Genomic DNA, 25,448 nt, shown 5'->3' on the forward strand with positions numbered 1-25,448 from the left:
GATGATCTAACACTGGATAAATTCATTTCATTCATTCAGTGTTTCTATTCATTTGCTTATTCATTCATCCTATAAACATCAACACAAGCCCACCGTGGGTCAAACACATTACACACAGGGGATAGAAGAAAGCCAGACCCCTGCCTCACATAGTGGGCAGTCCAAGAGAAAGACAGATGAGTAACCCAGTTATAAGCACCACAGGGTGGTCAAGGCTTTCCACAGAGAGCTGTGTACGGAAGCAGTGAGGACACAGAACACACCTGGAAGGCACGTATGAACCTGGAAGGCGTGTATGTGTGAAACAAAACCCTTGCAGACACTGGGATGAGACAATGGACTCCATGGACACTTGTGAATTATTTAGGAATGATAGAGAAAACCAATGACTAAAAATGCAGACGTCAAGTTACTCAGGGTAGCTGAGTGATGGAGAGCACTAAGAACAAGTATGTCATGCCTGTTTCTCCTCCGGAACTTTCAGGGTAAAAGCAGACAGAGAATGCTCTCTGCTGCTCCTCGAGGTGCCCTAGCTACAGAGAACATTCATGCACAACACAAGTATTTTTAAACACCTACTGTGTTCCTGAGATTATGCTCAGTACTAGCTCGGATGCACTAGTTATGGTCCTATAATCACAGACATCAAAGTCTACATGGGGAGAGAGAGGCAATATGATGGTGTTCTAAAGATTACAGTAACTTCATCAAATGCTGATCTATCTCAAGGTCAAACAAACAAATAAAAACAACTTTCCTGGGAACACTTGACTTCTTTTACTGTTACTGTTATTACTGACAATGGAGTTATCTTGGCCGGAATGTATGAGACGCAACTTTTTGTCAGCAAATCAGTGATTACTTTGGGAAGCTATACAGTTGTCCGTATCTTTGACCCTGTATTTCATAGAGAAATCTTCCTGTAGTGACTGTAATCCATGCAGACTATTTTTTTCCCACTCCCTCATAACACCTGCCTAGCACCACAGAACCCGGAGAAGAACAATGCAGGCATATCTCCTAAGGTATCAGGATTCAGAGTCAGGTCAGTGAACTATCCATGCATCACACACAGTGGACCACACTCAGACAGGCAGGATGCAATATTAACTCGGGCCTTTGTCAGCTCCAATCACATCTAAGAGAGCTGGGCTGATGGAATGCATATACTTACAAGGGCCACTTGAGTAGGACAGATCTACTGGTAAAGAACTATGAGAAATGGGGCTAACTCTTCTTTGCAGGAGCTGGAACAGTCAGCCACCCAGTAGCAAGGGTCTTTAGAGGTCAAATGAGTTATAACACGCTAGATCCTACCTGGACACACTTAAATCAGGGTCTTTTAACAGAGGAAGATTCTTAGTAGAAGGTCCAGTGGGCTCTCTGACTCATGGCATCCTGATTCTACAGAATGTAAGCAACATAAGAATCCTCCCTCTCTGCTACATTAGGTTGGCAGTTTCCAGAATTATCCTAACTGGCAGGGATTTTATAAAAGGGTTGGCACTGCTCTCCTCTGGCCTGGCTGCCTGAACCAAGAGCGAAGCAGAGTTTCAGTGCCCGATGGTATCAATCAGAGTCTCGCTGTGCTGCACTCAAAACCCAAATGGTTGAACTTTAACTGCAGTTGGGGGGTAGAGGGGTTGGGAAGCTATGGAGGGGCATTAACTAAACCTTGGCTTGAGAACTGATAAGCATTTATTTGTTTCATCTTGTAAACCCAACCATGTCCCGGTTCCATGCACAGCAGGCAAATGTGAAAGCCAATTTCTTGGAAGTTTATCTACAAAACACTGTTTGCAAATGTGTGTTATAGAAACTTAGGGAAAAGGTATGCTTTCCCCCACCAAATGCTCATCCAAATGTCAAGCATAGAAAATTCTTAACTCCAGCAGGAGCCCTGATTATGTAGAGAGCATATAAATGCCATGAACAATTGGGTCTGTCACCCAATAATTATGAATGTTACATACGTTCATATAATGTTTTCAAAATCTGTTATTAATTTTCCTATAATTCTGACAGTACATAATTTATTCCTTAGAAAAATACTCATTAAATCAGGTATATCTAGGCAGATAATAAATAGTATTTAAATTTTGTCATTGGTTCAGAAATTGATTCAGATAGTTTCTAAGTACACTAAGACCTTTCCAGAAACAGAGGCAGTCTCATGACAACTGATATTTCTTAATAAAATCTTTTTTTACATATGAACTGCAATTTCCTTTTTGTAGTTCCTACATAAGACAAGTGACTTTGTCCAGGTTACAATAACTCTCAGTTGTGTACAATGCATGTAGTAAGATTTATTAAAATAAATACAGATCAGTGGGCTTTAGAATTACTACATTAACTTGATTATTAACTCCTAAGATTTTTCCCCAGAGCTTTCCTTTAACATAAACGGGTCTATCTTTATTTACAAAACGATTTGGGATTTAAAAAAATCATAATGTCCCTGACTTGATGGAAAACATTTATTTTTTTCCTCTTTAAACAACTGTATTTTGCATTTTCAAGTACCTTCTGATTAAAGACAAAGAAAGCTACATTTTTCCTTATTTTGAGACTCTGAAGAGCTCTTTTCCGAGAAACTGCACATGCATTAACCTCCAAACTACAGCGACATAAGCCTACACCCAGAAATCAGCATTTTCAACCTAAAACACAAACAATATATAAATATATGTGTGCTCTTGCCAATTTCCCCACTCTGTTTTCCTCTTGGTTCTTAAAATTATTAAAGACCATATGGATGGTTTTCTTAAATACCAGCATTTTTATAACATTTTATATGATGGTATTTTGGTGCAGATGCAATGTCAAATTGAGACAGAAAGACAGCCTAAAAGTAGACAATATGAACATGTGAAATCTCAGCCGTGGGAATTCATTCATTGCCTTCATGCATTAATTATCAAATATTTTTCAAGTATCTTCTGTTTGTGCCTGGCATTACACTACATGATGGGACACAAGAATGATGAAACAGACCCCTTACCCTCAGAGTGCTCGCTGTTCTGTTGAGGAGCTACGAAGCTCTTAGATTTACTGACACCTCCATTTATAGAGCACTTTCAGGCAATGATTTAAAACCTGACGAGATATTTATTTTCTCCTATAGATACTCTGGATGTAGCTGTATATACATACATACACATTGGGTTTACTCACATCGTCTATCATAGTCTTCCGTATTTTGTTAGCCCTCAACGTTTTCCATTTCCAGAACATGGCGAGCCTGTTCCCAGGCAAGAGTCTTGGCTATTTGTTGGGCCCGCTATCTCCAACGCTGTCCCCATTGATTGCCGCACACATTGCCAGCTCCTTCTTCTCATTCAGATGCCTAGTCCAATGCCAACTCTTCAGAAATACCGGCTTTGACCACCCCATCTAGAGTTGTCTTCCTCCTCCTCTTCCCACCTCAGCCCATGACCAGAAGCAAACTCTGTCACACTGCTCTTCTCCATTTTCTTCAAAGTACTTCACAGTGTTTGGATATATCTTATTGTTTATCTGTTTAGTGCTTAATGACCTGTCCGCTCTATGAGGCTGTGAGCTCCTAAGAGAACGTCCTTATCTGCCTCAAGGTCACTCTATTCCCAGTGCCAGTCCCATGGTAGATAGTCAACAAATAGTTGTCCAATGAATGAAGAGAGAATTAACTTCCTAAATACACATTTCCCTCTTTATCCATGCTCTCACCTTCATAAGGCAAACCTTCTAGGAGCCGGAACTGCCTTGAGTAGCTAAAGTCGTCAAAACAACACAGCAGAGTTGGCCGCTCTGACCAGATTTATCCTCAAAATTTGTTTGTATATCAACACATGTAAATTGAGCACCAACTGTATATTCCGTGTGAATATAAGAAGCTCCGGGAGGTAGAAGTGATGTACAGTATGGCCCTATCCTTAAGGGAGAGGAGGGACATAGCGGTTTTCGCTACTGTGGAATGTGTATCATTAGATACTAAACTGACAATCCTGGACCATACATGCTGTGAGATTTGATGAAAAACTGAGAAATCAGCAAATCAGCCCGAGAAGTTTTGATGCAGGGGTCTTGAGCTGGAAGAGAGGTGGATGCTGACTCTGAAAAGAGTAAAGAGACCAGCCTAACGGGAGAGGAGGATCTGTGCTGAAGAGGTTAAGAAGGAGCCTGAAGGAAGGGGTTGGTGAGGGAAGAGGCCAACCAAGATATTCACCATTGTAATCAAGCAATGAACACCTGAGGAGGCCAAGGGGGTATTATCGGGATAGAACTCTGGCTACAGTATCCAACATCCAAGTTAGAAAGAGGACAAGAAGAGCAACGCTGAGCAAAGGCCCACCAGGTTCAGAAGTGAAGAGGAGCCACACCCCTCAGAGAGGCCAGCCTCAGGCAGGAAGCTAGATTGCAGAAGGCATCTCAGCTGGGAAGTCTGATAGAGGAAGGAGGGAGGAACAGGAACAGGGTACCAGAAAGCAGGGGCAAACCCAGGTGTTCTTTCAAGATGGAGGAGGTGTTCACCCGGTAGGAGAGCAGGAATGGAAGAGGCTGCCGAAAGGTGACTGTGGGACTTAAGAGCCCTGGAGCAAGGATTAAGTAGGATGACTCAAAAGTGAAGGTCTGTAAGAAAAAAGACAGAACTTTCTCTGAAACTGGAAGCCAAGTGAGAGGAAAGCACAGCAAAAACAAACAAAAACCTGGAAACTCAAAATTATGTAGCTGGTGCAGATTCCAGCAGTGTGCCCTTGGACTAATTATTTGACCTTTCAGACTAATTTTTTTTTGAAGATTTTATTTATTTATTTGACAGACAGAGATCACAAGTAGGCAGAGAGGCAGGCAGAGGCGGGGTGGGGGGAGATGGGGTGGAGCAGGCTCCCTGCTGAGCAGAGAGCTCAATGTGGGGCTCTATCCCAGGACCCTGGAATCATGACCTGAGCCGAAGGCAGAGGCTTTAACCCACTGAGCCACCCAGGCGCCCCTCGGACTCATTTTTAAACAGGTACAACAATCATCACCTTGGTAGTGCGAAACTTTAAAATGTTTTAAGATGATGTTTTAAGAGATGATGTTTTAAATTGTAAAGTGCTATGAAAATCTACGGGAGCTCATCATCATCACCATGGCGTCCACCTTCACAGGTATCTGCTCTTCCAATTGCTCCCACCCTCAGACCCCTGGCCCTTCCTCACCCCCAGGGCATAGCCCCAAGGCCCCACCCATTTTGTCTCTCCAACTGCTCCTGCAAGGCTGCTTCTTTGTGGGTCCCCAGATCTGCAGTGTAAGACCCCCTTCCTCTCTAGGTTCTCTCCCAGGGCACTCTGTGATACTATTGCCAAATGATGCAAAGGCAGGTTAGTTATGACTCACATTAATTTGAGCAAAAAGATATTTAATTGAGGTGAACTGATTTGAAAATCAGAAAATCTATCTCTGCACCACACTTTTAGAGGGCTGAGTCATAGGCTCTGATGGGGAGAGGGCAAGCGAGAAATCTCTCCAGCAGAACCTTTACTACTCTTCAGACCGCAGGACTGTGCCATTCTGCTCTGGCACCTGGACATAGCTTGTGAAACAACATCTCAGGAAAAGGACGAATTTGGACCTTGCCCAACAGTGGGTTGGGCTGTTTCATAAATACTGAGCTCCCGCTCACAAGAAGAATGGAAGCATAAACTGAGTCACTCCCTCAACTTGCTGATCATTTGTTGCTATTTTGATCCTTTATGGTTCATGTTTAATACTTAAAACTTGTAATGAGTTTGTAATACTATGGCATAAAAGAATTAAACTGTAAAAACCCCCCTCCACCCTGCATAGCTCCCTCAACAACCAACAAACAAGGATTCTTTTTTTTTTTTAAGATTTTATTTATTTATGTGACAGAGAGAGAGAGATCACAAGTAGGCAGAGAGGCAGGCAGAGAGAGGGGGTGGGAAGCAGGCTCCCCGCCGGGCAGAGAGCCTGATGTGGGGCTCGATCCCAGGACCCTGAGATCGTGACCTGAGTCAAAGGCAGAGGCTTAACCCACTGAGCCACCCAGGTGCCCCCAACAAGCAAGGATCTTGAGGGTCCTTCACAATTTCTTGTGTATCCTTCTAGAAATACGCTATGCAATACCTATCATTATTCTTTTTTATACAAATGGTACCACAGTAAACATACAGTTCTGCATCTCACTTTACTAAATACATTTTGAAGAGAGCTTTTTCTTTTTTAAAAGAGCCATGAGGGGCACGCCTCATGGCTCCTGAGTGGCTCAGTCAGTTAAGCCGCTGCCTTCAGCTCAGGTCATGATCCCAGGGTCCTGGGATCGAGCCCTGGGTCGGGCTCCCTGCTCGGAGGAGAGTGCCTCATACGCTGCCTACTTGTGTGCTCTCTCTCCCTGTCAAATAAATAAATAAAATCTTCAAAACAATTTTTTAAATTAAAAAAAAAAAAAAGAGCCAGGGGATATGGAATGATGATTTCTTTAACGCTGGGCTGTTCCAGTCTGTTCATCTTACGACACAACACATGTCTTTCGAAGTGCATTTCGTACACATGTGCACATATATAAATTATTGGCAGTATACAGGCCGTGTCACTGACCTGTCAAGTCTGACTTTTGTTCCTCACTATTTTAACTAAAATTGCTTGCTTCAAGGTCAGCCTTCTCTATAGCAAATTTATAAGGAGGGGTTCTCGAATTTGTTAGAATATGGATTATATTTTATATACGGTCTTATTAAAATATGGATTATAGGGCCCTATCACCACAGTTTCCAATTCAGTAGGTCTAGGTGAAAGAGCCAAGTATTTGCATTTCTAACTCCTTCCCCAGATGACTCATTCGGAGAACCAATATCTCAGAAACCACTGCCTACAGCACTGACTTCACTGGCACTTCTTCCTTCTCTCTCCACCTCCCCATCCCTTCCTTCCTCCGCACTCTTCCTACTGACCATGCCTTCCTTGCCTGGTCCCTCTTCCATAGTTCCTCAATGGGATGAGTCTAAAGTCCCATCCTTGACCCTCTCTTGCCAACAGCCCAATTCTCTGTACGTCAATCTCCTCCTTTCTCATAACTTATTCTCCCCTCTTTACAAACAACTCTGACCTTCTCTCCTGTGCTCCACAATCCCCTGCCCTTCCAGGGCTTCCCACTCCGCATCTCCCAGCCTCCTGTTTGGCAACCTGGCCTGCTCTTCTTTCCAACTTCTCCATGCTTAATTTAAATTACAGCTGACCTTAAGACACAGCTCATAAGCCAAATTCTCCCCCATGTTTTCCTTGATCCTACAGAAAGGAGATCTCTAAGTGTTGGAGTATTTAGAAGTGAAGAGTGTGTGTGCATGCGCATGTGTGTGTAAGAGAAAAGATAAAGGAAATCTGGCAGATTACTGACAATGAGTCAATCTCAGTGAAGGGTGTATGGCATCAATTGTATTATTTTTTCAACTTTTCATTTGTGATTTTTTAAAGTAAGAAGTTGGGAACATCTTAAAATAAAAAACAGAGTTCCCTCCCTTTCCAGAACTTTCCTGGTACATTAACTCTATTTTCAGTAGAGTATTTGTCACTCCTCCCCTCATGTTACATTACTTACAGCTGTGTCTTACATTTACAGCTGTGTCTTACTTCTCAACCTAGCCAGTATGTTCTCTGAGAGCAGACACTCTGCCTGGCTTAGCGGTCCACGAATGTCCGTTGCCTGGACTAGTACACGACATGCAGCAGGCAAGCTGCTTCAAAGGAGTGATGGCCCCTTTGTCAGAGATAATGTAGAATATACTACTAGGAGGTCCTCCCATACAAAAAGGCAGTGTTGAAAGAGCACGTGCTTTAGACAGTCCAGATGGGAGTTCTGCCTCTGCCTTGCATTAGCTGTGCAACTGTAGTTAAGCTAGCCAAACTCTCTGGGCTTCAAATTCTTCATTATTTAAATGAAAAATGATATCCACTTAAAATACGAATAGTGCATGATGCATACAAAGCAGCTGGCAGAGTAACCACTGAACATTAGCCACGGTGCACATGTGTGCACACACACATACACACACACACACGTCAGCCTGTGAAGTCCAAATCTGGAACTTACTTCTCTGAGCACATACAACAGTTCATGCATGGAAGTTACAGAGCCCTAACCAGAATTCAGTCCAGAAACCATGGCTACGCCACATCCTAACAAAAGATTAGGCTGTTGCGATCTTCGGTGAGATCCCTTCCCCAGATTATTCCTTCTATATGGGAATTAAGTCTAGCTTTATAGCTTCTCCTGCCATCCATTACCGTATAAAACTGGAACAAAGGCATGGCTTTGTTTAAGTTCAATACCAAAGACTCCAGCAAATGTTTACCTTTCCCTTCTAAAACTTCCTTCACCCACACCACACCCCAGCAAACACATAAAAATGCCATTTGCCCTGCTTCGCAGTGTGTATCTTGACCTTGCAAGATACCTCCCAGGAGCCTCCCTTAAACCTTGCTTTACTTTCGAGACCATGAAAGATGCCTTGTAATATTCTCTAATCTTCCATTAGACGACTTGCTTAAAATTGGGTCCTGCTTAGACAAAAAACTGGGATGTAACTTTTTCTTAATCAGTATATCTATCAACCTGATTTCATCCCAGACTGTCTTATAAGCAGAAAGAGAGCTCCCAGACTGCTGGTAGGGGGTTAGGGGAACGAACTAGGTCATGAACCCACAGGACATCAGGAATATGGTCTTCTTTGCCCACTCCTTTGGTTTCTTTTCTCATCCCGAAAATCAATATTTACATATCTTGTCTTCTCATTGGTGTCCAGCACTGGAATTTGGCAGAAAAAGAACACAGTCCATTCAGAAACATCCCCCTGGAAAGCAAGATTTGTCAAGACTATCAAGACTGTAATTTTCTAAATGCTGTGAGGTGGTCCAATAAAAACTGATTAAATATTTTACACTAAATGAAAGCATCAGAAGGGAGAGAGAAGGAAGGAGGGAGAGATACAATAAAATTGGGACCATTTAATGGAGTCATATGATCTGGTGAATTTCAAGCCCATCTTTCAATTAGCATAACCTTATTTTCCACAAAAAGAGACTAAATAATTTGCAATATACAAGATGGTTAGAACACTTACATTTTCTCCAACTTACTACATTCACATTTCACAGATCAAAGCACTGGTGTTTCTACCAGGCTGTCTTTCAAGCTACTAAAATTGAGATGATGAATACAGAAAGGCTGTTGTCCCCACCCATTAGCAGCCAATGGAACAAAGAACTAGGCTTCACTTGCTGACCACTAGTTGTACCTTGAGAAGACAGAAGAGAAAGGGTTGACCCATCCGGAGAGAAAAGGAAGAACTCTGGGCTTCATATGGACAAAGTCACCCTACAGACAGCTCTATTTATGTCTCACAATATGAAGGAATGTGTGACATAGGCCACACCAAATGTCCTTAAGTCCAGGGCAGCTGCAGGGCCATGCTGGGACATTAGAGGGACTTCATTTTCTTCTTTAAGGATGGGTTTACAAATACAGGAGGTAGCTTTTTACTCCCAACCTCCACTTGGATTTTCTGGCTCAATCAGCTGACTCATCTCACAGCACATCTATATTTCCATCACTCAGACTGGCTCTCAGTTCTCATGTGATATCCCTTTGGGAAGAGCAAAATCAGACACAAAAGTGATAAATAAAAGGCACAAAAATTAAGAGAAATAGGGCCCAGAAGAAATATCAACATGCATTCCCTCACCTTGAATTTCCTCGCAATTCCAAAAGTTACACGGAAATCCCTTCCGTAATTCCAGTTCATTTAAAGCATCCAAAGGGACCCAAAGTTAGAGGAATCTATCTCTAAAATGAATATTGCTTACATGTAAATATTTGCTACGAGTTTACGGAAATGTGGGCTTTCATTTACTGGGTTTCTTACATTGCAGACATAAAGCTAATAGCCAATGTGTGCCTTCTGCAACCTTCATTTTCTCTAATAATAATTACCATTCTTGCTTTGAATTTTTTTATGTTGTGCTTCCTGCAAGCTATTGCGAAAAAAAGAAAAGAATAGTCTTCATGGTTCATGATAGGGTCATAACACATAACAAAAGATAAAGCGTAAAAGAAAAGCGTATAAAAATAATGTAAATGAGTATGAAACTGAAATTCAGGACACCGGAGAAAGGAGCTACAGAGTAGCGAGGAACATGGAGTACCTTACAAAGCATGAGCTGATCTTTAATTAATAGAAAGTGAGGTAGTAATTATGCAAATGAGATCACTAATGTTAGGTTAATACACACCCACCCACACACAGTTGAACAGTCCTCACTGCCACAGTCACTCTAATCAATAATACGTAGGATATCGATAATGTATACCAGGGCAACCAAGGACAGGGACAGGGAGAGACCTTTGTGCTAGAAGTACTGGACCAGTGAGACCATCTTCACTGGTGGGCAGTAAAGAGAAGGGACAGAGAGTGACAAAAGCAGGGTGACTTGATTGAGCTACTTTGCTCAGGGAAATGGGGCGAATCATTTGTTTTCTTTTTTTCTGGACCTGTACTCCACAAGCGTCTTTGAGAAGGAAAATCATAGTATGCTTTGGTCTAAAAAAAAATGCAGATTTCTCTCTCTTGGGATGATTAAGAGCATGGACTGTGGACTCTGAGGAACATATGTTTTTTTAAAAAGCCCACCTTGTCCACATGCCTAATCTTGCAATGCCTGCTATGTAGAAAGTCAGTATTTAGTGGAATCAGAACTTGAGGTAACAGGAAAATGATCCCTGATGTCTCATAGCCTCTCTGCTCCCTGCCCCACCCAGACCAGGTCTCAACCCTGTCCCCCACCCAACTTTGTTAACATGGATAAAAACATATGCCTTATCTGTGTCCTTGACCCTTTCTAAAATTGCCAACAAACTCCTAAGAGTTCCTCCCTGAACCCCCAAACGCAGGAAGGACATTCACTGCTCATACGGCAGAGTAGAAGGCTAGACTAGCCAATAGCCCAAAAGCAGCTCAGCATAGAGAGGGGAGGGAGTAATGGGGTAGGCAGGCATCACTCTGGAGGGTAATCACTGCTTTTGCGAAGAGAGGTGACAGGCAGCAAAGAGGAACCCAGGAGAGACAGAATTTCGTATTACTACATTATTATAGATTCTTTTAAAAATCAGAGATGGGAGATAGGGTAGTAGTGGGTGCAACTGACTGCTTGATTATTTAGCATTGCTGGCCGTAAGGGAGGAGGAACATTTTCATTGGATCATGATCATTCCAAAGGCTTGGATGCAGAGGGATTAAAAGAGGCTTCATGGGAAGAAGCTTCCTTCACCTTAGTTTACAAACTTTAAGAAGGGTAAAAATAGAAATGGGCGAGGAGGGAACTGCTACGGTGTTCCAGAGGAAAGACACAAAAAGGAAACTTGTTCCTCAAAGCACTAAGTAGCATCTTAATGCTCAAGTAATTGTCTGTGGTCACATGAGAGAGGCCTTTGTGGCACATGGAGTTTGGTTTAATCTTGAAATCACGGTGAAAAGAGAAAATGGCACAGGACAAAAATAAGGGGCCCGGTTTCAATAATCTCTTTAGAAACCTGGGAGAAAGGGAAGTCTGTAATTAGGGTTTGTACACTCCTGCTCTGGGGGTGATGTCATTGCCTGGAGAAGGGCAGTGCTCCGTGCCAGGAATCTGAGCTCACCACTCTTCCATAATTCAATAGGGTCTTGCATGGGAATTCCTCATCCTGGGGATTAGTGAGCAACAAATCTACTTTGTAGATACCAATGTTTGGCTAAGGGGGAAAAAAAATGAATTGAAATGACCTTGTAAACGGGAGTCCCATGAAAGAATGTAGCACTGTGATCTTCCCATTAGAATCACATGGACTGAACCTTTAATACTCTGTCAACCCTTCCTCATTCCCCTTTCTGCTATCTGCCCTTGAGGAAACCGAAGCTCAGGAAGAGAAAGTTCCAAAGCCACTCTTCCAGGGCTACAACAGGTCCCCGACTGCCTGAACTCCATTTTAGGGCAGTTTCTTCTATATCACCCTGTCCTCCACTCCCAATCTGTGACAGTGCGGACACAGAGACCCTCACCCACCCAGGTATCAACTGAGTCGTTCCCCGGGGACCCAGGGATACCAGCTCAAGTTACATGAGCTTCCAGACTGCATAGACCCCGAGGGGAAAACAATGTCCGGTTGAAGACTATCTCTGCTGTTTATGTCACTGCACAGAGGGACACTGTGGCACAACCAGCAAAACCGGTTCTGAGTATAAGAACACTGATCATTCTGCCAGAACCAGGCTGAGATCGAGACTGAGAATCTGGAGTTAATTCTCAGACTTCATTTTAACTAACAGTATTAACACCTTCCCTAGCCCAACTTTTCCCCATAGATAAATTAAACGATTAGAATTTCACAATCTTTCCTTTCTTCTATTCACGCTAAAGGAGAGTAGAAATACAATGTAAGGTGGCAACAAAGGAAAGAAGTAGGAACCATGCCTTAGAAAAAGCATAAACCTTTATCATCAGGTCTTAATTATACATGTGTGGTAAGACTACCAAATACCAGACTGTTTTATTTAAATGAATATACCAAACCTTAAATCTCCAAATAAAAGCTATCCTTTAACATAGCTACTACTATAGGAAAACATATGGTTTTCTCAGATGCTGCTGTGACTCAAAGTACATTTCTAGTGTTTCTTCTGACACTGCTGTCATTAAAGCCGGTCTTGTGTGAGAGAAATCTCATTTTTATCCATGGAGTGGTGTTATCCAACTTGTTGATATGTATTTATACTTGTACCCAAGTGATTTCTGATGTTTTCCTTTAAACATCTTCAAAGATCAAAGATTTACCACCATCGGGGCGCCTGGGTGGCTCAGTGGTTAAGCGACTGCCTTCGGCTCAGGTCATGATCCTGGAGTCCTGGGATTGAGTCCGGCATCCAGCTCCCTGCTCGACAGGGAGTCTGCTTCTCCTGCTGACCTTTCTCCATTCATGCTCTCTCTCTCTCTCTCTCATCCTCTCTCTCTCTCAAATAAATGAATAAAATCTTTAAAAGAAAAAAATATTTACCTCCATCGCGGGCATTCAACAGGCCACAGCAACTCTCTCAACAGTGCCAACACAAGTCAACCTCTGGCCTGTGGCCAAAAGCCTGGCCTGAGGAACCAGAGAATGCTGGAGGGGCTCCTGGCCCACTCCTCTCTGACATACCATATCACCCTCCATTGGGTCACTACTTTCCCCAACTCTGACAACCAGTGAAGATGTAAACTGCACATTCAGTTTTCGAGGGGGTGTGGTTGAGGCATTAAGAATTCAGATGTCCTTGGGGCCCAGGTAAGGAAAGCTCCAGAATGGAAAAGACTAAAAAAAGTATTAAAAAGAACAGCTACTACCTCACAAGAGCCACTTGGTAGCCTTGCAAACACTTGGGTTCGTGGATGCCAGCATCATTCATTACCCAAAAGAATCTGAAAGTCTAGCAAAAAACCCCGAATCCCCTGATTATTGGGCAAAAAATTTTAAAATTGAAATATAAACATAAATGCATGATACACACACACACACACACACATACATGCATTCTTTGGGCCACATGAAAGCTGTAGATCATAACTTTGTGTCCTCTGGCCATGTAAACCAAAATAACATGGGACACTGAATGGAGCCCCAGCCTCAAAGCCCACAGAAGATTTCTCTGTGGATGTTACAAATAGGAACTTGAAGAGAAGTACAACAGCTCCTGAGAAGTCCATGTTATGAAAATCACAACTCTTCTGTGGGAGGGAAGATTTTACCTCTTGCTTTGTTGAAACTGTTTCCTCAACAACCACACAACTTTGGTTTTTGCAATCTGCTTATTTTAAAAACAATAATATTTTATGTTTTTTTTTTAAATTATTCACTCATTTTGAGAGAGAGAGAGAGAGAGTGTGTGTGTGTGTGTGTGTGCACATAAGTGTGCTAGCAGGGGGAGGGGCAGATGAAAAGAATCTCAAGAAGACGCCTCACCAAACATAAAGCCTGCCATGGGGCTCAATCTCACAATCCTGAGATCATGACCTGAGCAGAAATCAACAGTCGGTCACTTACCCAACTGGGCCACCGAGGTACCCCAGAATCAATAATATTTTAAAGAAATACCTTAGGGTCTACAGGTTGAACAAAAAAAAATATTCTTGCCTCCTTAATGAAGTGAATTTGACTTTTATGTTTTTCTTTAAAAAAAAATCCTTCCAGTAGTCTGGGGAAATTATTATTTTTTATTACTTATTGATAAACCCAGACTGTATACAACTGCAACAACCAAGTAACGGTCACTAAAAATATATATTAAACAAACAAATTTTGCCCCAATAAGCAATATAAAGTATTCCCCACTGCCATTTGTCAAAGTCTATGTGGGCTTAAACTTGTCAGCATGGAACAACACATGGGCACAACTACACATAAGGAAGGAAGACAAGTGAGCTTTTATCTGTGGGAAATGAGCACTATTGCCTGAACTGGTTTGTTTGTTTGTTTGTTTGTTTGTTTTTTAAGATTTTAGTTATTTATTTGACAGACAGAGATCACAAGTAGTCAGAGAGGCAGGCAGAGAGAGAGGGAGGAAGCAGGATCCCTGCTGAGCAGACAGCCCGATGTGGGGCTCGATCCCAGGACTCTGGGATCATGATCCAAGCCGAAGGCAGAGGATTAACCCACTGAGCCACCCAGGCGCCCCATTGTCTGAACTGGTTTAAAAGAAAGGTCAGTTCAACCCCAGCATGACTACCTTGCTGGTTCACCACACCATGAGCTTCCATCATTTCCGCTGTCCCTTCTGGCGAGGCATTTTCTGTGAAAGGCCTCCACAGACACATTCACTCCCAGGCACTCATTGTCACAGACAACCTGATGATCAAAACTGGGGCTATGACGGCAGCTCTCATTTATGGCCTGTTTTACAGTGACAAGACACTTTCAATGATAAGATCCCACCCAAGCCCTGTGCTCCCCCCAGTGCAGTGGGCCTGTGTCTGGCCCCTCACACTGCTGGAGGGTAACTGGATGCCCTGTCCTTCCTCCCCAAGCACCAGATCTTCACCCATCGTAACCCCAGCACAACGCATGGTGCAGCCAAGACAACTGGATCAGTGTTGTACTTGTATGTGTAGGGAGGGAACTGAAGCCCAGGGAGGTCAGATGGTTAACTAAGGACTCCAGCCCCCGCCCCACGGTGCCATTGCACAGACAGCCTTTCATTATCTAGCCCAGTCATCTAGCCTCTGACAGAGTGGGGCATGAAAAGGGAGCACAAGGTTTGCACAAGGAACTGTAAATGGAGGCGGAGGGGATCGCAGAGACAAACTTCCCCTACAGTTGTGTGGCATCTGAACTCCCACCCATTTCAAGGCCTACTTCCTTCCTTGCACGCACTGAGCCACTGGAATACTCTCTAGGCTGTTCTGGCACTCTATTGCCGCTTACCCATTTGGGTCACCTTTCTTGGGCCTAAAGCCAGTTTTGCTCATATTGTTTCATACCTGAGTGAAATGAGACACTGTGCAATTCTTCTTCTTCCATAACTCATGTCCACAAACTCCCATCCAGTTTCCTTTCTCACCCAGCCTTACCCCTGCTGGCAGACAATGAAGCATTGAAGGGAACTGTTTACATTGACCTTTTCATTAGTTTGAAGACAGAGTCTTCTAACACCCTCCTTCATGGTACATAACTGAGGCAGAAAATAAGCTTAGGTTTCTGGAACCTTCTCTTAAGTGAAAAACAAAGATCAAAGGTCAGAAGCTCAAGAACACAGAGGATGGAGTATAAGGAGAAAGTCAGTAGTTTTCATAAAATCAGAGATGTGTCTGGAAAGCAAATCTGAGTATCAGCAAGTCTTACTTTTTATACCCAAATCAGTGTGGTAGTGGACATCTGTCCTCAGCGCACAACTAGCCAGAGATTTTACTACCACCCTTTCTAACCATACTGGCACCAGAGAAAAATGGGAAAAGCTAAAGCAGTCAGCATGGAAGACTTGGCTCAAGGTCATGGTGGTAGCTATACTGCAGGGAGTGCAGATCAGAGGCCTTTCTGTACCTCTCTCTCAACCACAGTATGCTTGGAGGGACTCATGGGGCCAGAAGCCTGTCCAGTCACTTACCCATGGAGACCACAGTTCTGAACACTTTCCTGCCTCTGGAGAAAGCAGCAATCAGGGCTGTTCGGGGGAACCTGCAGTGTAGTTGAAAAAGGTCTTCTGGCCCAGCCTTGCCACCCCACATGCTAAAATGAAGCATGAGGAGCTAGAGGATTTGGGAGGGACATGCAGCTTGGCCCGTCCTACAAGAGGCCACAGCGAAACACACACACTCCCGTTTTCTCCCTTACCCCCGAAAGGCAATTTAACTGCACAAAACTGAACGTACGTAACTTCGAGAGAAAGGTAAGAGATTCAGTTCCTTTTCTCCTGGCTCGAGTTAACAGGTCTTCCCCTACTTACAGAGACTTTTGTGAAAGAAACACCTGCAGGGAATGGTGGCATTATTCAAAAGGCACGAGCAACGAATCAATACTATTTTCCCACTCACCTTCGCCTCTTCATTCACGTCCCAGGTGAAGGAAACAGCATTATACGCAATCTCCTCGATGTTTCCAATCGTATTAAAGCTCTCCTTGTAATCAGCTGTAACATTAAAAAAGGAAAAGGCTTTAAGAAAGTAAGGGTGACTCGGTGACATGGACTGAACTGTCATTTGCCAGTGGGGAGAATTTGCCTACTCTCGCAACGACTCCTGACAACAGTGAAGGATTTGTGCTTGCTGACATTCTTTTACCAATAGTTACCCCGTAAGAATGTTCCTCTGTTAGAAAAGGAAAATCTAGCTGAAGCAATGTTCCTAAGAAGATCTGTCTACTGGTTTCATTTTTTTTTTTACGAGGTTTATGAAATTATTAATTTTCTCCCCTCCTGAATCTTACGCCACCTGGCGACGCCCTCACCTGTTCACTTTCCCAGGGCTTAATTTTGCTGCCAGTGCCAGAGTATTCCACAGGGATTGCTCTGCAGAACAGAATAAGCTGTTTATCAGCCGGGCAGTGTCAGCAGAACTTCGGAGAAGAAATTCCGGGAGAGCGCAGGCAAACGGTTATTACTTCCTCTTAGATTTAGGCAGATAAGAGCTGAGTTCCTCACACTCAGCTCACTATCACCAAGTGTCCATTCAAAGCCCTCTCTTCTTTTGTGTCTTTGTTTATGTAATATTTATGTATTCATTTGTATCCCCACTCTCTTCTCCCACAAACACAACAGCTGTCGATGTGTTTGCTATATATTCCTAGGAAATAAGTTGGCTTGATTTGCCTGTGTGCATAGCTTTTATTTTCAGCAACTGTGTTTGTGAAATGGCTAGAGTGGCCAGATTTAGCCATGATTTGGGATATATTTATCCTTATAAGATATCTGTTGTTTGTCAGTAATTCAAATTTAATTTTTATTTTTTATTTATATTTTTTATATATAATTTATTTTATATATAATTTTTTATTTTTATTTATATTTTATCTGGGAACTCTAGCTATGAACTTCTTCAGATCTAATCACATTGCTGGTGCATGCTTAGTTCTAACACCAGCTGCAAAGAATTCCATGGTAACCATCGGCCACTAGTTATTTACCCCCTCTCTGTAGATACGGACCATCCATGGTCTCCAGCTTTCTGGTACACAGACTACACTGCCTTACTTTTTATGGTCTCCACTGTCACTGCCTTACCTGGCATTAAGGTCTGGATATGATATTTCAGAGTTTTAATCCTCACTACGTCTGGTGTGTTTTAGCTTATGCTTACCATCTGGATTTCCCCCCAACTTTTGGCCCACCTCGATTCTGTACGGCATGAACATCGGCCATGTCCTGCCTGGCTGGCATAATGGTGTACAGACCATCTGCTTTCCTTTGAGGTCCAGTTGATTCACAATGTGGTCACGTAATCAGAAACGTTCTTTCTCTCAAAGCTCCCATCGTTTTTTTTCTAAAATGAAACTCAGATGATGTACTTTTTGTAATTTTTTTTATGAGACTAAAACTTAACACCATGACCTCTCACGTTCTTCACAATCAGGACTGGACACGTTTCTGTGCCCTTACACTCCAGCCCCACAGTGGGGGCCAGTGGAAGACTCAATTCTAATGATCCTTAGAGGTCTTTTTGTTTATAAAATCTTCCTGAATATTTTTCTTGCTGAGCTAGGACAGGAGCCAGGTATTCTGACTGACTTCCAGAATGTATACAGTGGTCATTGTCTACAAAATCTGACATAGTTCTGGCCTAATGGTCATTTCTTCGAGCTGTGTCCTTCTAGGCTGCTGTGTCACTCCAGGGCAGGTGGCTTCTTGAGGCTTGAAGAAGTTATGTTAATGCTGGGCCATTCTGGAGTCTGCCTTCCTCAAGGTCACAGATCTGATCATTTTAATCCATTTCTTCCTTGTTTATTATAAAATCTAAGTTCATGGGATCCGCTATCAAGATTTTAACTACTTTCTTTTAGTAATACACCTCACTGTGCTTGTATGAATTAGGTTGAGAGAAGCAGTACTCCTATCTGCTTTTCCTATCCATGATATAAATAATAATAAAACAAAGTCCATAATAATAACAGATCCACATTAACTCGTAATAAAATAAAGTCAGGTTGATTTGTTTTTCTCATTTCCAGGACCTGGAGTGATGGCTAATCCCAGAAAAACCCACTTAATGTGCTCTCCAGAATGGCCCTCCAGACCCATTCCCAAGAATGAGTTGTACCAACAGAGATTCTATCAGAATTCTATTTGTCCTTTTTCTCACCAATTTTTTTTTGGCCAATCCAAGGGGTACAAAGTGATATCCTATTGATGTAATATTTGCATTTCTTCGTTCACTTGTTAGTTCAAGCATCTCTTCACATCCAAGATAGCTAACCAGGTGTCTGTTTATATAAACTGCCTGTTCATGGCTTCTGTCCACGTTTCTACTGGTTCACCCAGGGAAACTTTAAAGCAAAATTACGTATCTTTACACTTCAAATAAAGCATACACATTATAATACAAAAGCCTGTGTGTTCACCATAGTTAGACAATCTACTCATCCACAAACAAGCACTAAAAACACATCCATGCATAGACTTCATGTCTTTCTATCTCAGTGTCTATCTCCCTTTCTCCAAAATATGTACTTTTACACAATGTTGGAAAAATCATTTTTAATTTTTTTTATAAAAATTACTTTTAATTTACTTTTTTCCCCCTTAATACTTCCTTAGCATCTTTCCAAGTCAATAAAGAAACTTGTGGACAATACTTATACTTGCCAAATAAAACTATATTGAATTTTAAAAGTGCCATGACTTTATTTTGCTCTTGTTGGTAACTTAAATGATGTCTAATACTTTGCTACCTTAAAGAGTACTTCATTTAATTATCTTTATGGCTAAATATTCACACATACTTCATTATTTCATTAAGATATATTCTCAGAAGTGAAATTAATAGGTCAAAAGGCAAATGTATGTTTAAGGCTTTTAATTCATTTTGTCAAATTGCTCCTGGAAAGGTTGAAACAATACATATTCACAATAACAGTGCATGAGTTCCTGTTTCCCCAAACCATTTTTTTCCAAAATGATATGCAACACGTGGTACTTCATTATTTTAATTTTCAATTCCCTAATTGCAAAAGAGGTAGAACAGACTTTCCTTTACTCTCTGGCTCTTTATGTTTTTTATATTCTTTCTCTGTTTTTAAAATTTATTCATTTATCACAACAGCTTCTTGTTCTATCCTCTGCTCATTTTTCTCTTACGGTATTTAAATTTTCTTATTGATTTTAAAGTAAATATCTAAAGCTAAGAGATAAAACAGAAAGCAAAGGAAAACAATCTCATACCTTACAAACTTAGAATAGGCTTTATGACTTTATTTAGGATGATTTAAATGCAAATCTGTGCTTTCAGCAGGCCAGCCAATCTCTTAAAATTCTGAAGGGAGAAGTGGACTGCAGAATTTAAAGGAAGTGAGTTCCCTAATTCTTCATACCTATTTGTTTTAAAAGACAGTCTTGTAGTTTTCAATAAGCAGTTCAACAGCTTTTAAATAAGTTTTTTCTTTTTAAGATTTTTATTCATCTATTTGATAGACGGAGCTCACAAGTAGTCAGAGAGGCAGGCAGAGAGAGAGAGAGAGAGAGAGTGGAAGCAGGCTCCCTGCTGAGCAGAGAGCCTGATATGGGGCTTGATCCCATGACCCTGGGATCATGACCTGAGCTGAAGACAGAGGCTTTAACCCACTGAGCCACCAGGCGCCCCTAAATAAGTTTTTAATATGCATTTTTAAAACAGCTTTAGGTCAATTGTAAATTTAAAAAACAAATGTCAGGGGCGCCTGGGTGGCTCAGTGGGTTAAGCCTCTGCCTTGGGCTCAGGTCATGGTCTGAGGGTCCTGGGATCAAGTCGGGCTTTCTGCTCAGCAGGGAGCCTGCTTCCCCCTCTCTCTCTGCCTGCCTCTCTGCCTACTTGTGATCTCTCTCTCTTTCAATTAAATAATTGAATAATCTTAAAAAAAAAAAAAAAGCAAATGTCATTCATATTTAGAAATAAAGATAAACCAAAGCGGTTTGGTCACACACTTTGACCAAAGATTTTAAAAACAAATGCATTACAAATACAAATACAAATACAAACACAATGCTTTCCAGGTCCCCTCATCTGGCACAGGGCCTCTGTCAGTTTCTATCATATTCACTTCATCAGAAAATGTATTGAACAAATATGTACTGTGTGTCTGCTATGTGCCAGGCAGTGTCCTTACACTGGGGAAACAGCAGGAAACAAGACTAGGTCCCTCATCATGTGGCTTTTATAGTCCACTAGGAGAGAGAAAATAAATAAGTAGACAAATAAATAAATGAACAACACAATTAAGTTTAATAAGCTTTTTTATGCCAGTAACAACAACAACAAAAAAAAACAAAAAGACTGGAAAGGCTTGTTGATTTCCTTTATACCATGTGCCAATATTTTATTTGTTTACTTGTTTATCACCAGCATTTCCCATTAGCTATTCGCTCTTAAATACAGCTGTTTTTTTTTCAGTGCTTAATATCATACAGATAAAAAGCTCTCCATACATTCGCTGAATAAATGGGTAAGTGAATGAATGAATGTATCCATGAGCATTCTAAACCAAAAATATAACTAAGAGACTGATGACACACATTTTCCTTTTCTTTTTTTTTAAGATTTTATTTATTTGAGAGCGAGAAAGAGCGAGAGCGAGAGAGAGAGAGAGAGAGAGAGAAAGCAGGGGGGGGGGGGGGGGGTGGATGGGGCAAGGACATGGGGCTCCATCCCAGGACCTGAGCAGAAGGCAGACGCTTAACTGACTGAGCCACCCAAGTGCCCCACACCTTTTTCCTTAACCTTAGGCAAAATAAGAAATATGTGCTCATCTTTAGTCTCTAAGCCATTCCTACAAATGGTAAATAGCTCTGCTATCATTTATAACTATGAAAGTTTTTGAAAACTAAACAGCTTCTGCACACTGATGTTACTTTGTCCACACGCTTTATTGTCCAATGAATAAAATGCTAATAGATATATCTCCCATTTCTGAAAAGTGTGTTAATGCTGGCTTAAAGGCTTATGACTCATAGTATAGAAACAGAAATCCAGGAGCCTGCTGTTAAGCCTTCCTTAACTTATTTCCTCAAGAAAGTTTTCCAAACCCGAATTTTGTAAATGCTGATAGCCACTCAACTAGTAAAATGAACTGTGATGAGCTGCTGTAATAAGCTTCGTTTCCTAGGGTTGCCATAACAAACTACTACAAACCTGGTAATTTAAACCAAGAGCAATTTATTCTCTCACATTTCTGGAAGCCACACATTCCAAATCAAGGTGTTGACAGTGTTGGTTCCTTCTGGAGGCTCTGCGAGTTGATAGGCTCCGGGCCTCTCTCCTAGCTTCTGGCAGCTGCTGGTGACCTTGACCTACACACCCATCCCTCTAATCTCTGCCTCCGTCTTCACATGACGTTCCCTTCTGTGTCTCTGTGTCTGTTCCCCTCTTCTCTCTTAAGGACTTGTCATTGGGTTTAGGGTTCACCCGAATCCAGGATGGTATCATCTTGAGAACTTTAATGTAATCACATTTCTAAAAACCTTTTTCCCAAATCAGGTCCTATTTACATGTTCTGGGAGTTCTGAAGGTCGCCATTCAACCTCCTGCACTTGGGATTTCCTTCTATGACTACAAGTCAGGTGACTTGAGTGTCTGGCTTTATTCTTGCATGAGAGCCACCACAGCTGAAAAGTAATCACCCCAATCAATAATAAATAAATAAATAAATCATAAAGCACTTAATTATGAACATATTATATTTTAAATGGATTTTCCCCCCTAAAAGATGACAAGGCAACATAAAAACTACATGTTTTGTACCCTGGTTTGTAAATATCCAAAGAATACTAACATCTTAGTGAGAATGAGGCTATAAATAGGAAAATGACTTAGATGTTTCCAAAATTCAGCATCATGGAGCAATATTATAATTGGCTAAAACAGGTGTCAAAAAAATGTATGCCAATTTAATCTGAGTTTTAAAGGTAGTTCTTCAGGGCACTTGGGTGGCTCAGTGGGTTAAAGCCTCTGTCTTTGGCTCAGGTCATGATCCCAGGGTCCTGCATTCAAGCCCCACATTGGGCTCTCTGCTCAGCAGGGAGCCTGCTTCCCTCTCTCTCTCTGCCTGCCTCTCTGCCTACTTGTGATCTGTCTGTCAAATAAATAAATAAAATCTTTTAAAAAAAGATAGTTTTTATTATTCTTAGTAATTTATACACAGAAGAACTCTAAAGTATACAACCCAAAGCATCAAAAAAGAATGAAACCATGAGGGGTGCCTGGGTGGCTCAGTGGGTTAAAGCCTCTGCCTTCGTCTCAGGTCATGATCTCAGGGTCCTGGGATCGAGCCCCGCATCTGGCTCTCTGCTCAGCGGGGAGCCTGCTTCCTCCTCTCTCTCTGCCCACCTCTCTGCCTACTTGTGATCTCTCTCTCTGTCAAATAAATAAATAAAATATTAAAAAAAAAAAAAGAATGAAACCATGAAAGAAATGGGAGTCTATCTAATGAAATAAGAATGAAGTTTATCTCACTGTTGAAGTCATGTGGTTGGTGACAATCAAACTTTTCTGGGTCCTCTCTAAGGCTGTGTGTGTCCTTGGAATATCAAAGTATGGGAATGCAAAGCCATACACGTTCTCTAGGGCCTGTTCGGAGACTCCCCAAAGATGCAGAATGAGTTATTTCTGGATTCCCAAAGCATACAGGCTTGTGTGTGTACAAGCATTCAGTGCTTCTCAAATGCCGGGGTGCATCAGAATCACCTGGAGGGCTCTGGTAAAATGTATGGGTCTGGGCTCACTCTGTGAGATTATGATTCAGTGGGTGTGGGATGTGGCAAAGAATGTGTCATTCTAACACAATTCTTACAAGCTCCCAGATGGGCCCAATGCTGCTGGTCTGGGGTCTACACTTTGGGTAGCACTGCTCTACAGCAGATAGGAACGAATGAATCCTCCAGGTGTACCTGATTCAGTCCACATACAGTCTTAAAGTCTGAGACATCTGTCCTTGAGGTCCATTATCAGTTATCGATAAAATCCATGTGACAGACTGTTCTTTTTCTTCAAAGATTTCCCCTCCAGTGGACACAAACCACACAGTTAGCTACATGGTGAGCCCAGAGTACCACTTGCTCCAAGATATCTGCTTACACTCATGCCCGGAATCCCATCCTGAAACATCCACTGCTTTGCATACGGATATTATCATCTCGTGACATTAAAATGCAAATGCTCATAAACCAAGAGCTTACTGAGGGCCAAGCCTGTGCCAAGTCTTTAACCAACATGACCTCATCTCTGTGAGGTAGGTGTTAGCATGCTCGTCCTAGAAGGCAGTTCAGTGGCTTGTAGAAAATCACGTGGCTGGTACCTGGTCAGCCTGTGATTTGCATCCGGGTCTGTCTGCTGCTAAAGGCATACTATTCATCACTGCCTATATTTATCTTGCAGATTAAATAATAAATTGTCCCCAGATATGAACACCTGGTAGGGAAAAATCACAGCACATCCTTCATGGCAACTAGCTGAGAGGGGAGAACCTATGAGAAGTTCCATGAGTGCACATCCTGGGACCATCACAAATTCCTTGACAGAGCAGGGCAGGGTTGGGTGCTGCCGTGGAGAGGAAGCAAAGAAAGCGTCTCCATATCCTGAAGGCTCCGTGAAGATTGAAAGTTCAAAAAGTTGGCCCTTTTGAGAAAACAGGAGGTATGAGGAAGAGAGATGATGGACTGCGGTGTCCCAGGGGAGGGCCGCTGAGCACAGGTGAATGAGCAGTGCTTTCCACACGTTTCTGGCAAGTTACGCACTACAGAGAAATTATGGGATTCAACTCTATTTTAATTGTTATGGAAACCGTGATGGTGCATCCTTTTGCTGTCTTATTCTTTTACTTTTGGTATATAATCGGTGGTCCGTTCACGGGTTTTTCGACTCAGACTTGGAGGCTGAGTCTCTTCTGTGTGTATGTGTCTGATTCTGGAACGCCATCAAAGGAACTCTTAATTCCTTTGCCTTAATTAAGCTTCACGTGCTTGGTAAATTGTAACTATCCCTTTTAATTATTTGTTGTGTATATTGTTGGAGATTAAAAGGAATGGGATAATTAATATAAAAATAGTTGCTCTTCCGAAAGGTGTGGATTCTGTCTGGACTGGTGAAATAATGAGCCTGGAATGCTGAAAATGGCTCACGGCCCGATTGCCAATTCAGTGTGCTACAATGCAACCTTAGAAGATGTTCTGTTTGTTTGTTTTTAAAAAGCCAAAGATCTAAGGTAGTTTATATGTGGGGTTCGGACATACAGGGGATCAATTTATAGGGCGGTGCCCAAAGCATATGAAGAAAAGACACTGGGGGTGGAGACCTACCAACCAGAATTTAATTTCTGTCCTTCTCTCAACAAGCCCTGTGACCTTGAGTGAGTTATGGAAGCTCCCTGAACCTGTATTTCCTCATCTACAAAAGAGAGACAATATCTGGAGCCCCTGGGTGGCGCAGACAGTTAAGCGTCCAACTCTTGGTTTCAGCTCGGGTCCTTGGATTCAGCTCGGGTCCCCATCTCAGGTCACGGGTTCGAGCCCCTAGTCGGGCTCCAAGCTTAACCAGGAGTTTCCTGGGGCTTCTCTCTCCCTTTCCCCCCTGCCCCTCCCTGTATGTACACTCTAGCTCTCCCTCAAAAATAAATAAATCTGAAGAAGAAGAAGAAGAAGAAGAAGAAGAAGAAGAAGAAGAAGAAGAAGAAGAAAAAGAAGAAGAAGAAGAAGAAGAAGAAGAAGAAGAAGAAGAAGAAGAAGAAGAAGAAGAAG

The 25,448-nt window shown here is 42.1% G+C and overlaps 1 protein-coding gene across 5 annotated transcripts in view; it reads right to left on the minus strand.

The window, feature by feature from the left end:
• The window catches only part of GRHL2 (grainyhead like transcription factor 2), a 158,023-nt gene that overhangs the window by 42,140 nt on the left and 90,435 nt on the right, over nucleotides 1–25,448 (minus strand). For all 5 annotated transcript variants that reach the window (XM_032858572.1, XM_032858574.1, XM_032858569.1 and 2 more), the window contains one exon: nucleotides 16,570–16,664. In XM_032858572.1, the coding sequence (XP_032714463.1) occupies nucleotides 16,570–16,664 (95 nt within the window). The remainder of the gene's footprint in view (nucleotides 1–16,569; nucleotides 16,665–25,448) is intronic.

The sequence above is a fragment of the Lontra canadensis genome, unplaced genomic scaffold (genome assembly GCF_010015895.1).
Source record: "Lontra canadensis isolate GAN:19392208 unplaced genomic scaffold, GSC_riverotter_1.0 scaffold15, whole genome shotgun sequence".
Taxonomy (NCBI): domain Eukaryota; kingdom Metazoa; phylum Chordata; class Mammalia; order Carnivora; family Mustelidae; genus Lontra; species Lontra canadensis.